Raw genomic sequence first — 14,771 nt, 5'->3', positions numbered from 1 at the left:
TTTCTGTGCATGGTAAATACTGGCTGCTTTTGCATGTAGACCACAAATGTTAGATAGCTTTATTTTTACACTGTAATTTAGATTTCAGTTTGGATACGCCCCATCCAAATCTCTCTCTGCACCTGTTACATCTGCCCCACTTGCAGTGGTTTTGCCCACATGCACAGTTACTGTACTTGCTTTTTGTTTTTGCTTTACTTACATATCGGAATCAGGCCCATAGATAGCAATGCACAATACCAAAAAAAAAAAAAATTTTTTTCTATGGTTATGGTGTTTATCTTGGCAAGAATCTATAAACGTTCCCTCTGAAAAATTAAAACAAAAGAAAACTACAGAGAGATGGGATTTATTAACCGGACTTGGGGTTTAGGATTTTCCGAGTAAGAGCGTTTTCCATAAATTCTATCAAAAATGTTAAAAAGTAGAAACAGAGAATTTGACGGCAGATAAGAACCATTTGGTCCGTCTAGTCTGCCCTTTTAGGGTGCGATTATTAGGGTTAGGGGTCAGAGTTGTATTAGGGGTTTGCCTACTGTCCTGGTTCCTTCGGGAGACACCTGATTTTTCGGGTAGTCCCCTGCACACCCGGAAGAGTGGGAACCCCTCCCACATACCACCCCAATCGCCGCCCACCTGCTTGTCTCCGAGCATCTCCCGTAGAGGAAATCATCAATGTTAGTAAATATGGGTTAAGGGTTTTCTTAGGGTTAGAGTATTAGGGTCAAGGTCAGGGTTCAGATTAATGTGTTGGGTATTACTGTTAAGGTTTAAATTTAAGGGTTAGGGTATTAGTGTTTGGGGTTAGGAATAATAATAATCATTTTATTTATACAATTCTCCATTTAAGGTATTAGTGTTAGGATTAAGATGAGGGTTAGGGTATTAGTGTTAGGATTAAGGGTGAGGGTTAGGGTATTAGTGTTAGGATTAAGGGCAAGGGTTAGGGTATTAGTGTTAGGATTAAGGGTGAGGGTTAGGGTATTGGTATTAAGGGTGACAGTTAAGGTATTAGTGTTAGGATTAAGGGTGAGGGTTAGGGTATTGGTATTAAGGGTAAGGGTTAGTCATTAGTGTTAGGATTAAGGGTGAGGATTAGGGTTTTAGTGTTAGGATTAAGGGCGAGGGTTAGGTTATTAGAGTTAGGATTAAGGGTGAGGGTTAGGGTATTGATATTAAGGGTAAGGGTTAGGCATTAGTGTTAGGATTAAGGGTAAATATTAGGGTTTTAGTGTTAGGATTAAGGGCGAGGGTTAGGGTATTAGTGTTAGGATTAAGGGTAAGGGTTAGGGTATTACTGTTAGGATTAAGGGTGAGGGTTAGGGTATTGGTATTAAGGGTAAGGGTTAGGGTATTAGTGTTAGGATTAATGGTGAGGGTTAGGTTATTGGTATTAAGGGTTAGGGTATTAGTGTTAGGATTAAGGGTGAGGGTTAGGGTATTAGTGTTAGGATTAAGGGCGAGGGTTAGATTATTGGTATTAAGGGTAAGGGTTAGGGTATTAGTGTTAGGATTAAGGGTGAGGGTTAGGGTATTGGTATTAAGGGTGACAGTTAAGGTATTAGTGTTAGGATTAAGGGCGAGGGTTAGGGTATTGGTATTAAGGGTAAGGGTTAGGCATTAGTGTTAGGATTAAGGGTGAGGATTAGGGTTTTAGTGTTAGGATTAAGGGCGAGGGTTATGGTATTAGTGTTAGGATTAAGGGTGAGGGTTAGGGTGTTAGTGTTAGGATTAAGGGTGAGGGTTAGGGTATTGGTATTAAGGGTAAGGGTTAGGCATTAGTGTTAGGATTAAGGGTGAGGATTAGGGTTTTAGTGTTCGGATTAAGGGCGAGGGTTAGGGTATTAGTGTTAGGATTAAGGGTAAAGGTTAGGGTATTAGTGTTAGGATTAAGGGTGAGGGTCAGGGTATTGGTATTAAGGGTAAGGGTTAGGGTATTAGTGTTAGGATTAATGGTGAGGGTTAGGTTATTGGTATTAAGGGTAAGGGTTAGGGTATTAGTGTTAGGATTAAGGGTGAGGGTTAGGGTATTAGTGTTAGGATTAAGGGCGAGGGTTAGGGTTTTAGTGTTAGGATTAAGGGCGAGGGTTAGATTATTGGTATTAAGGGTAAGGGTTAGGGTATTAGTGTTAGGATTAAGGGTGAGGGTTAGGGTATTGGTATTAAGGGTGACAGTTAAGGTATTAGTGTTAGGATTAAGGGCGAGGGTTAGGGTATTGGTATTAAGGGTAAGGGTTAGGCATTAGTGTTAGGATTAAGGGTGAGGATTAGGGTTTTAGTGTTAGGATTAAGGGCGAGGGTTATGGTATTAGTGTTAGGATTAAGGGTGAGGGTTAGGGTGTTAGTGTTAGGATTAAGGGTGAGGGTTAGGGTATTGGTATTAAGGGTAAGGGTTAGGCATTAGTGTTAGGATTAAAGGTGAGGATTAGGGTTTTAGTGTTCGGATTAAGGGCGAGGGTTAGGGTATTAGTGTTAGGATTAAGGGTAAAGGTTAGGGTATTAGTGTTAGGATTAAGGGTGAGGGTCAGGGTATTGGTATTAAGGGTAAGGGTTAGGGTATTAGTGTTAGGATTAAGGGTGAGGGTTAGGGTATTAGTGTTAGGATTAAGGGCGAGGGTTAGGGTATTAGTGTTAGGATTAAGGGTGAGGATTAGGGTTTTAGTGTTAGGATTAAGGGCGAGGGTTAAGGTATTGGTATTAAGGGTAAGGGTTAGGGTATTAGTGTTAGGATTAAGGGTGAGGGTTAGGGTATTGGTATTAAGGGTGACAGTTAAATTATTAGTGTTAGGATTAAGGGCAAGGGTTAGGGTATTGGTATTAAGGGTAAGGGTTAGGCATTAGTGTTAGGATTAAGGGTGAAGGCTAGGGTTTTAGTGTTAGGATTAAGGGCGAGGGTTAGGGTATTGGTATTAAGGGTTAGGGTATTAGTGTTAGGATTAAGGGTGAGGGTTAGGGTAGTGGTATTAAGGGTGGCAGTTAAGGTATTAGTGTTAGGATTAAGGGCAAGAGTTAGGGTATTGGTATTAAGGGTTAGGGTATTAGTGTTAGGATTAAGGGTAAGGGTTAGGGTAGTGGTATTAAGGGTGACAGTTAAGGCATTAGTGTTAGGATTAAGGGCAAGGGTTAGGGTATTGCTATTAAGGGTAAGGGTTAGGCATTAGTGTTAGGATTAAGGGTGAAGGTTAGGGTTTTAGTGTTAGGATTAAGGGCGAGGGTTAGGGTATTGGTATTAAGGGTTAGGGTATTAGTGTTAGGATTAAGGGTGAGGGTTAAGGTAGTGGTATTAAGGGTGACAGTTAAGGTATTAGTGTTAGGATTAAGGGCAAGAGTTAGGGTATTGGTATTAAGGGTTAGGGTATTAGTGTTAAAATTAAGGGTAAAGGTTAGGGTAGTGGTATTAAGGGTGACAGTTAAGGTATTAGTGTTAGGATTAAGGGCAAGGGTTAGGGTATTGGTATTAAGGGTAAGGGTTAGGCATTAGTGTTAGGATTAAGGGTGAGGGTTAAAGTATTGGTATTAAGGGTTAGGGTATTAGTGTTAGGATTAGGATTAAGGGTAAAGGTTAGGGTATTAGTGTTAGGATTAAGGGTTAGGGTAGTGGCATTAAGGGTGACAGTTAAGGTATTAGTGTTAGGATTAAGGGCGAGAGTTAGGGTATTGGTATTAAGGGTGAGGGTTAGGGTATTGGTATTAAAGGTGAGGGTTAGGGTATTAGTGTTAGGATTAAGGGTGAGGGTTAGGGTATTAGTGTTAGGATTAAGGATGAGGGTTGGGGGATGATGACATACACTTACAGCCAGGTCACTGAGGTCCAGCTGGGGTCAGTGTCAGGGTGGAGAGCAGGAGCCGTAGGAGAAGTACAGTAGAAAATAATACCCGTCTTTTCTGTAGACTGCACTGGCAATCCCGTCACTATCCACCTGTCTATCAGAGCTCCTGACAGTGACTGCAGAAAGAGACGCACCATATCCGTGTGTTCCATCAACATAAAACTTCATACTTTCTCTGCTCGTTAATGAGATTCCGGATAAAAGATCCCATCCCTGTATAAATACAGAGTCTCTCTCACCACCTCCGGAGTTACAGGTAAATCCCTACTTCCCCTGTGTATCTCTCTCACCACCTCCGGAGTTACAGGTAAAGCCCCACTTGCCCTGTGTATCTCTCTCACCACCTCCGAAGTTACAGGTAAAACCCCACTTGCCCTGTGTATCTCTCTCACCACCTCAGGAGTTACAGGTAAAGCCCCACTTGCCCTGTGTATCTCTCTCACCACCTCCGGAGTTACAGGTAAAGCCCTACTTGCCCTGTGTATCTCTCTCACCACCTCCGGAGTTACAGGTAAATCCCCACTTGCCCTGTGTATCTCTCTCACCACCTCCGGAGTTACAGGTAAGGCCCCACTTGCCCTGTGTATCTCTCTCACCACCTCCGGAGTTACAAGTAAAGCCACACTTGCCCTGTGTATCTCTCTCACCACCTCCGGAGTTACAGGTAAAGCCCCACTTGCCCTGTGTATCTCTCTCACCACCTCAGGAGTTACAGGTAAAGCCCCACTTGCCCTGTGTATCTCTCTCACCATCTCAGGAGTTACAGGTAAAGCCCCACTTGCCCTGTGTATCTCTCTCACCACCTCAGGAGTTACAGGTAAAGCCCCACTTGCCCTGTGTATCTCTCTCACCACCTCCGGAGTTACAGGTAAAGCCCCACTTGCCCTGTGTATCTCTCTCACCACCTCCGGACTTACAGCCCTGTGTATCTCTCTCACCACCTCCGGAGTTACAGGTAAAGCCCCACTTGCCCTGTGTATCTCTCTCACCACCTCCGGAGTTACAGCCCTGTGTATCTCTCTCACCACCTCCGGAGTTACAGGTAAAGCCCCACTTGCCCTGTGTATCTCTCTCACCACCTCAGGAGTTACAGGTAAAGCCCCACTTACCCTGTGTATCTCTCTCACCACCTCAGGAGTTACAGGTAAAGCCCCACTTGCCCTGTGTATCTCTCTCACCACCTCCGGAGTTACAGGTAAAGCCCCACTTGCCCTGTGTATCTCTCTCACCACCTCCGGACTTACAGCCCTGTGTATCTCTCTCACCACCTCCGGAGTTACAGGTAAAGCCCCACTTGCCCTGTGTATCTCTCTCACCACCTCCGGAGTTACAGCCCTGTGTATCTCTCTCACCACCTCCGGAGTTACAGGTAAAGCCCCACTTGCCCTGTGTATCTCTCTCACCACCTCCGGAGTTACAGGTAAAGCCCCACTTGCCCTGTGTATCTCTCTCACCACCTCAGGAGTTACAGGTAAAGCCCCACTTGCCCTGTGTATCTCTCTCACCACCTCCGGAGTTACAGGTAAAGCCCCACTTGCCCTGTGTATCTCTCTCACCACCTCCGGACTTACAGCCCTGTGTATCTCTCTCACCACCTCCGGAGTTACAGGTAAAGCCCTACTTGCCCTGTGTATCTCTCTCACCACCTCAGGAGTTACAGGTAAAGCCCCACTTGCCCTGTGTATCTCTCTCAACACCTCCGGAGTTACAGGTAAGGCCCTACTTGCCCTGTGTATCTCTCTCACCACCTCCGGAGTTACAGGTAAGGCACCACTTGCCCTGTGTATTCTCTCACCACCTCAGGAGTTACAGGTAAATCCCCACTTGCCCTGTGTATCTCTCTCACCACCTCAGGAGTTACAGGTAAAGCCCCACTTGCCCTGTGTATCTCTCTCACCACCTCCTGAGTTACAGGTAAAGCCCCACTTGCCCTGTGTATCTCTCTCACCACCTCAGGAGTTACAGGTAAATCCCTACTTGCCCTGTGTATCTCTCTCACCACCTCCGGAGTTACAGGTAAGGCACCACTTGCCCTGTGTATCTCTCTCACCACCTCCGGAGTTACAGGTAAGGCCCCACTTGCCCTGTGTATCTCTCTCACCACCTCCGGAGTTACAGGTAAGGCCCCACTTGCCCTGTGTATCTCTCTCACCACATCCGGAGTTACAGGTAAGGCCCTACTTGCCCTGTGTATCTCTCTCACCACCTCAGGAGTTACAGGTAAAGCCCTACTTGCCCTGTGTATCTCTCTCACCACCTCCGGAATTACAGGTAAAGCCCCATTTGCCCTGTGTATCTCTCTCACCACCTCCGGAGTTACATGTAAAGCCCTACTTGCCCTGTGTATCTCTCTCACCACCTCCGGAGTTACAGGTAAATCCCTACTTGCCCTGTGTATCTCTCTCACCACCTCCGGAGTTACAGGTAAAGCCCTACTTGCCCTGTGTATCTCTCTCACCACCTCCGGAGTTACAGGTAAAGCCCTACTTGCCCTGTGTATCTCTCTCACCACCTCAGGAGTTACAGGTAAAGCCCTACTTGCCCTGTGTATCTCTCTCACCACCTCAGGAGTTACAGGTAAAGCCACACATGCCCTGTGTATCTCTCTCACCACCTCCGGAGTTACAGGTAAGGCCCTACTTGCCCTGTGTATCTCTCTCACCACCTCCGGAGTTACAGGTAAGGCCCCACTTGCCCTGTGTATCTCTCTCACCACCTCCGGAGTTACAGGTAAAGCCCCACTTGCCCTGTGTATTCTCTCACCACCTCAGGAGTTACAGGTAAATCCCCACTTGCCCTGTGTATCTCTCTCACCACCTCAGGAGTTACAGGTAAAGCCCCACTTGCCCTGTGTATCTCTCTCACCACCTCCTGAGTTACAGGTAAAGCCCCACTTGCCCTGTGTATCTCTCTCACCACCTCCGGAGTTACAGGTAAAGCCCTACTTGCCCTGTGTATCTCTCTCACCACCTCCGGAGTTACAGGTAAATCCCTACTTGCCCTGTGTATCTCTCTCACCACCTCCGGAGTTACAGGTAAAGCCCCACTTGCCCTGTGTATCTCTCTCACCACCTCCGGAGTTACAGGTAAAGCCCCACTTGCCCTGTGTATCTCTCTCACCACCTCCGGAGTTACAGGTAAATCCCCACTTGCCTTGTGTATCTCTCTCACCACCTCAGGAGTTACAGGTAAAGCCCTACTTGCCCTGTGTATCTCTCTCACCACCTCAGGAGTTACAGGTAAATCCCTACTTGCCCTGTGTATCTCTCTCACCACCTCAGGAGTTACAGGTAAAGCCCCACTTGCCCTCTGTATCTCTCTCACCACCTCCGGAGTTACAGGTAAAGCCCTACTTGCCCTGTGTATCTCTCTCACCACCTCAGGAGTTACAGGTAAAGCCCTACTTGCCCTCTGTATCTCTCTCACCACCTCAGGAGTTACAGGTAAAGCCCCACTTGCCCTGTGTATCTCTCTCACCACCTCAGGAGTTACAGGTAAAGCCCCACTTGCCCTGTGTATCTCTCTCACCACCTCCGGAGTTACAGGTAAAGCCCCACTTGCCCTGTGTATCTCCCTCACCACCTCAGGAGTTACAGGTAAAGCCCCACTTGCCCTGTGTATCTCTCTCACCACCTCAGGAGTTACAGGTAAAGCCCCACTTGCCCTGTGTATCTCTCTCACCACCTCAGGAGTTACAGGTAAAGCCCCACTTGCCCTCTGTATCTCTCTCACCACCTCAGGAGTTACAGGTAAAGCCCCACTTGCCCTCTGTATCTCTCTCACCACCTCCGGAGTTACAGGTAAAGCCCCACTTGCCCTGTGTATCTCTCTCACCACCTCCGGAGTTACAGGTAAAGCCGCACTTGCCCTGTGTATCTCTCTCACCACCTCAGGAGTTACAGGTAAAGCCGCACTTGCCCTGTGTATCTCTCTCACCACCTCAGGAGTTACAGGTAAAGCCCCACTTGCCCTGTGTATCTCTCTCACCACCTCCGGAGTTACAGGTAAATCCCTACTTGCCCTGTGTATCTCTCTCACCACCTCAGGAGTTACAGGTAAAGCCCTACTTGCCCTGTGTATCTCTCTCACCACCTCAGGAGTTACAGGTAAAGCCCCACTTGCCCTGTGTATCTCTCTCACCACCTCAGGAGTTACAGGTAAAGCCCCACTTGCCCTGTGTATCTCTCTCACCACCTCAGGAGTTACAGGTAAAGCCCTACTTGCCCTCTGTATCTCTCTCACCACCTCAGGAGTTACAGGTAAAGCACCACTTGTCCTGTGTATCTCTCTCACCACCTCAGGAGTTACAGGTAAAGCACCACTTGCCCTGTGTATCTCTCTCACCACCTCAGGAGTTACAGGTAAGGCCCCACTTGCCCTGTGTATCTCTCTCACCACCTCAGGAGTTACAGGTAAAGCCCCACTTGCCCTGTGTATCTCTCTCACCACCTCAGGAGTTACAGGTAAAGCCCTACTTGCCCTCTGTATCTCTCTCACCACCTCAGGAGTTACAGGTAAAGCCCCACTTGCCCTCTGTATCTCTCTCACCACCTCAGGAGTTACAGGTAAAGCCCCACTTGCCCTGTGTATCTCTCTCACCACCTCCGGAGTTACAGGTAAAGCCCCACTTGCCCTGTGTATCTCTCTCACCACCTCAGGAGTTACAGGTAAAGCCCCACTTGCCCTGTGTATCTCTCTCACCACCTCAGGAGTTACAGGTAAAGCCCCACTTGCCCTGTGTATCTCTCTCACCATCTCCGGAGTTACAGGTAAAGCCCCACTTGCCCTGTGTATCTCTCTCACCACCTCAGGAGTTACAGGTAAATCCCCACTTGCCCTGTGTATCTCTCTCACCACCTCAGGAGTTACAGGTAAAGCCCCACTTGCCCTGTATATATCTCTCTCACCACCTCAGGAGTTACAGGTAAATCCCCACTTGCCCTGTGTATCTCTCTCACCACCTCAGGAGTTACAGGTAAAGCCCCACTTGCCCTGTGTATCTCTCTCACCACCTCAGGAGTTACAGGTAAAGCCCCACTTGCCCTGTATATCTCTCTCACCACCTCCGGAGTTACAGGTAAAGCCCCACTTGCCCTGTGTATCTCTCTCACCACCTCAGGAGTTACAGGTAAAGCCCCACTTGCCCTGTATATCTCTCTCACCACCTCCGGAGTTACAGGTAAAGCCCCACTTGCCCTGTATATATCTCTCTCACCACCTCAGGAGTTACAGGTAAATCCCTACTTGCCCTGTGTATCTCTCTCACCACCTCCGGAGTTACAGGTAAAGCCCCACTTGCCCTGTGTATCTCTCTCACCACCTCAGGAGTTACAGGTAAAGCCCCACTTGCCCTGTGTATCTCTCTCACCACCTCCGGAGTTACATGTAAATCCGCACTTGCCCTGTGTATCTCTCTCACCACCTCCGGAATTACAGGTAAAGCCCCACTTGCCCTGTATATCTCTCTCACCACCTCCGGAGTTACAGGTAAATCCCTACTTGCCCTGTGTATCTCTCTCACCACCTCCGGAGTTACAGGTAAAGCCCCACTTGCCCTGTGTATCTCTCTCACCACCTCAGGAGTTACAGGTAAAGCCCCACTTGCCCTGTGTATCTCTCTCACCACCTCAGGAGTTACAGGTAAAGCCCTACTTGCCCTGTATATCTCTCTCACCACCTCCGGAGTTACAGGTAAATCCCTACTTGCCCTGTGTATCTCTCTCACCACCTCAGGAGTTACAGGTAAATCCCCACTTGCCCTGTGTATCTCTCTCACCACCTCAGGAGTTACAGGTAAAGCCCCACTTGCCCTGTGTATCTCTCTCACCACCTCAGGAGTTACAGGTAAAGCCCCACTTGCCCTGTGTATCTCTCTCACCACCTCCGGAGTTACAGGTAAAGCCCCACTTGCCCTGTGTATCTCTCTCACCACCTCCGGAGTTACAGGTAAATACCTACTTGCCCTGTGTATCTCTCTCACCACCTCAGGAGTTACAGGTAAAGCCCTACTTGCCCTGTGTATCTCTCTCACCACCTCAGGAGTTACAGGTAAAGCCCCACTTGCCCTCTGTATCTCTCTCACCACCTCAGGAGTTACAGGTAAAGCACCACTTGCCCTGTGTATCTCTCTCACCACCTCAGGAGTTACAGGTAAAGCACCACTTGTCCTGTGTATCTCTCTCACCACCTCAGGAGTTACAGGTAAAGCCCCACTTGCCCTGTGTATCTCTCTCACCACCTCCGGAGTTACAGGTAAAGCCCCACTTGCCCTGTGTATCTCTCTCACCACCTCCGGAGTTACAGGTAAAGCACCACTTGCCCTGTGTATCTCTCTCACCACCTCAGGAGTTACAGGTAAAGCCCCACTTGCCCTGTGTATCTCTCTCACCACCTCAGGAGTTACAGGTAAAGCACCACTTGCCCTGTGTATCTCTCTCACCACCTCCGGAGTTACAGGTAAAGCCCCACTTGCCCTCTGTATCTCTCTCACCACCTCAGGAGTTACAGGTAAAGCCCCACTTGCCCTGTGTATCTCTCTCACCACCTCAGGAGTTACAGGTAAAGCCCCACTTGCCCTGTGTATCTCTCTCACCACCTCAGGAGTTACAGGTAAAGCCCCACTTGCCCTCTGTATCTCTCTCACCACCTCAGGAGTTACAGGTAAAGCCCCACTTGCCCTCTGTATCTCTCTCACCACCTCAGGAGTTACAGGTAAAGCCCCACTTGCCCTGTGTATCTCTCTCTCCACCTCCGGAGTTACAGGTAAAGCCCCACTTGTCCTGTGTATCTCTCTCACCACCTCAGGAGTTACAGGTAAAGCCCCACTTGCCCTGTGTATCTCTCTCACCACCTCCGGAGTTACAGGTAAATACCTACTTGCCCTGTGTATCTCTCTCACCACCTCAGGAGTTACAGGTAAAGCCCTACTTGCCCTGTGTATCTCTCTCACCACCTCAGGAGTTACAGGTAAAGCCCCACTTGCCCTCTGTATCTCTCTCACCACCTCAGGAGTTACAGGTAAAGCCCTACTTGTCCTGTGTATCTCTCTCACCACCTCAGGAGTTACAGGTAAATCCCTACTTGCCCTCTGTATCTCTCTCACCACCTCAGGAGTTACAGGTAAAGCCCCACTTGCCCTGTGTATCTCTCTCACCACCTCCGGAGTTACAGGTAAATCCCCACTTGCCCTGTGTATCTCTGTGACTAGTACAGTACATGTCGCCGCACTTACGCTTCTCAATGTCAATGACCTCGCTGGCGTACACTTCCACCTCCACTTTGCCGTCACACTCATCCTTGCACAGCCAGCGGTTGCACGGGAACATGTACTGCTTGCCGTGTGCCGGCACCTGAACCACCACATTGGCTAGAAACCATCCAGCGCGAATTCCCACGTTGTCGTGGCCAATGAGGAGTTTGTTGATCTAATGGGAAGAAATACAATGGTATCAGGTATCAGCAAGAGGGGCACTACTGAGCAGGTCGTCACCCCACATCATATAAATAGTGCACGCGTAATCCCCCCACCGAGGCGGACGCAATGCGTGAGCCCAGAGGAACATCAGTTGGAAAGTCGGGAGAGGGCGATTGATGTGACCTATTTTTATTATTGCAAAAGTAATGGGTTTGGATTTTCATGTGCACCCTCTCACTGGGCAAGTGGCCCCTTCATCAGGTGTAACTTAGAAATGGCCTATGGGGCAGTGTTAAAGGTAACCAGCAAAATGAAGAATATTGATGTAGAGTAAGTTGCATAGCTTGCACTGTGGAAATAAAGGACACATTGGGCCTTTTCTGCACTGGTCGCTTACACAGGTTTACAGCTGAGGCTCCTTCCCCTTCATGAAGCCGGAACAGATGCGGCTGCGTAGGCAAATGCAGGGGGGGGGTTTCTGGTTGCACGGAAACCCCCTCCTCTTGGCAAGTGGCTCAAATTATGACAACAATAGCAATGGTATATAATACTATTACTAGAGCTGCCACCACTTCATGCAGTGTAAGGGACAGAGCAGAGCTGCTGCACATGCCCAGTGGTAGCAGCTTATTCTACCAAATTTGGTGTGTGTGTGTGTGTGTGTGTGTGTGTGTGTGTGTGTGTGTGTGTGTGTGTGTGTGTGTGTGTGTGTGTGTGGATCTAAGTCCTCAATCAGTGCACTGGACCAGAGGGTAGCTACCATGGAGAAGAGACAGGAGCCTTATCATGAGGTGGGAGAATGTGTGATTAGAAAGTGCAGGACTGGTTCTATTATGTTTGTGTATTTATTTATTATGGTATGTTAAACCTTTTCCTGACCACTTCTCTTATTTAAATATATTTGATACAGCCTATACCCTAGTTAGATATTAATATTCCATACAGTGTCCAATATATAAAAAGTCCAATATTTACATTACTGTCCAGGGTTATTATTACCAGGTTCTTCTAACGCTCCCCCAGACTCCCGCACTTGCTCCAATGTTCCACAGAGTGGGAGATTGTGGATTGCATTTGGAAACCCCCCTCTAGAAATCCTGCGTTTGCCACTGGGCTGGAATACGACGGGAGGTGCACTTTCACTACTAGAACTGAAAATGCTACAAATGTGCAGTACACAATGTAAATACAGTACAGCCGTGGGCGTAGATATAGTGGGTACATTGCTACGGGGCTACCTCCCTGAGTACAGCTACTGGCCGAGTAGATAACAAATCCCAAGTGATTTGGTGTTCTGTAATGTAAAGCCGACACATGACCTACTGGCAGGGCAGTTGAGAGCCAGGCAGGGCCCAGGTACTTTTCAAGGGGCATGGCCTAATCACAGGAGGTGTGGTCATGTGCCCTTAGAAAAAAATACTGAAAAAAATTGTATTTTAAGCACCTCCATGGCCACACTGCAGCCTAGTACACAGCAGAGTATGCTGGGCTGAGGAGAAGAGCTGCAGCTGCTGCTGCCAGGTAAGGGGGAGGGGGCCTGGGCCCCTGCTGGACCCTCACTGGGCCCCTCCATCAGACCTGGGCCCGGGTAATTTGTACCCTCTCCCTCCCTCTCTCGACACCACTGCCTACTGGTGTCATTCTCCATAGCATCTGGAGGATGCAGACCCTCATGAGGTATACAGGGAGATGTATCAAAGCTTGGACAGAGATACCAACCAATCAGCTCTGAACTGTCACTTTACAGGCCGTGTTTGATAAATGACAGGAGCTGATTGATTGGTACAATGGGGCTCATCAACAAGTGATAAAACTGATTGCGTATTATAAATGGTCCTCCAGCCAATCAGCTCCTGTCAAGCGTTCAGTACCTAACTGTCGTGTTTGAAAAATGACGGTTGGGAGCTGATTGGCTGGAGCACCAGTTATCGTACGCAATGAGTTTTATCATTCACAATCAGTTTTATCACTTGTTGATAAATGGGTCCCATTTTCTCTCTCCACTTTATCTCTATCCAAGCTTTGATACATCTCCACCATAGTCCTCCATTCTCCGAGATCATGCTGGTTTTAAGGGGAATTTTGTTGACTTATTATATTAGCCCATCACTAAAACCCTGATGGATGCATGAAATAAAAGTTAGATCAATACAAGCAACGGGAAACAAAGGCAACGTCAAGACATTTCTACGAGAGAACCAGCAGGCGGCTCCGGGACTTACCTTCATCTTTGAGGGATATGAAGAACTTAGTGGGAAATTAAGGACCCTTGTTTGCTTGGATACAGTTTGGCGGTATGTTAAATGGCCATTGCAAGCCCCATTATAATATATCTATCTACACAAGGTATCAGGAGACAAGACTATATAAAATGAGATATGGATTTACTTCAAAACGTATTCCAAATACAGCGGATATTCCTGTAACATGGTCATCAATTTATAGAACGAGATACAGCAACTGAGTTGATTTTATGATACAGATATGTAATAGCAGAGGAAATGGTGCACTCATGCTGGGTTTCCAGATGCCCGCAAGGCACTGGCCACACCCACCCAGCACTGGCCACACCCACACGGCACCGGTCACCTCTCCTCTGCTTCTCACAATAGGCCCTTGATCATTTTCTGCCTCAGACCCAAGTGGCCCTTAATCCTGCCCTACACAGAGCCGAAGATGGCTGAATTTGATGAGCAGAGACACTTACAGATACTCCCCATACCGTATCACATACGTGTCTCTCACCTTCCCAATATCTATGGTGTTTATGGTGAAGTTGTCAACCCGCCCTCTCTCGAAGTTGTCGGCCAGGTCGTTGTCGGAGACGAGCAGGAACTGTTTGTTGGTGTCTCCCTTCTCGCCGTAGAGCTTGACAAAGACCCTGGAATCGGAGCTGGCGCCGCTCACGTCTCCGGTCTTAATCTGGAAGTGATAACTGATGCCTGCAGGAGCAGAGGAGACGTTACATAAGCGTAAAGAGCTTCAAGCCCATCCCAGGAGGTGTGATGTCAGGATTTCACCACTGAACCACAGCAGGCTAATGTCAGTATAACAATGTATAGAATAAGGAACTAATGCGGAGAAGTCCACAACGGCGTTCCGATACGGGGAATTGCGTCCAGTAAAAAAACCACAACAGAAATCACATGCAATGCGGCAATTACTCTACGATGAGTTCCGGTCGGAAGTAGAAGCATATGCGTCTGGTTTACACCACGTAACAGACACTTACTGTATGTCCCACCTGCGCCCATGTTTTAAACTATTTATTTTATGGCCAGCATAAACGCATTTACTATTATGCACCAATTATATCTAGAAAACCTCAGTAATACAGCAGAAATGATTCCCCATGCCCTCACAAAAGCGCAATCTATGCTCACGCAACAAATAAAGCACCAATCAGTGTCATCAGCGCAGTTCCAAACAGCCAATCCCAAACAGTTCACTAGCGGCTGCGATGGCCATTACCCGGTATCTGCACCGGCGCCACTCGTCCCATGTTAAAATGCCCCCCGACTGACTTC

General features: G+C 48.1%; 1 protein-coding gene across 2 annotated transcripts in view; it reads right to left on the bottom strand.

Moving 5' to 3' along the window:
- Positions 1-14,771, bottom strand: part of LOXHD1 (lipoxygenase homology PLAT domains 1) — a 391,860-nt gene that overhangs the window by 107,726 nt on the left and 269,363 nt on the right. Inside the window, exons 22-23 of one of the 2 annotated variants that reach the window (XM_063958520.1) lie at positions 13,990-14,186; positions 11,062-11,254 (exon numbers count right to left, since the gene is read on the bottom strand). In XM_063958520.1, coding sequence (XP_063814590.1) covers positions 11,062-11,254; positions 13,990-14,186 — 390 coding nt within the window. Of the gene's footprint in view, positions 1-11,061; positions 11,255-13,989; positions 14,187-14,771 lie in introns of those variants that run through there. The other variant, XM_063958528.1, reaches the window with a different exon arrangement.

The sequence above is a fragment of the Pseudophryne corroboree genome, chromosome 1 (assembly GCF_028390025.1).
Source record: "Pseudophryne corroboree isolate aPseCor3 chromosome 1, aPseCor3.hap2, whole genome shotgun sequence".
In the NCBI taxonomy this organism is placed as follows: Eukaryota; Metazoa; Chordata; class Amphibia; order Anura; family Myobatrachidae; genus Pseudophryne; species Pseudophryne corroboree.
This window is presented reverse-complemented; position numbering and strand designations above follow the sequence as displayed.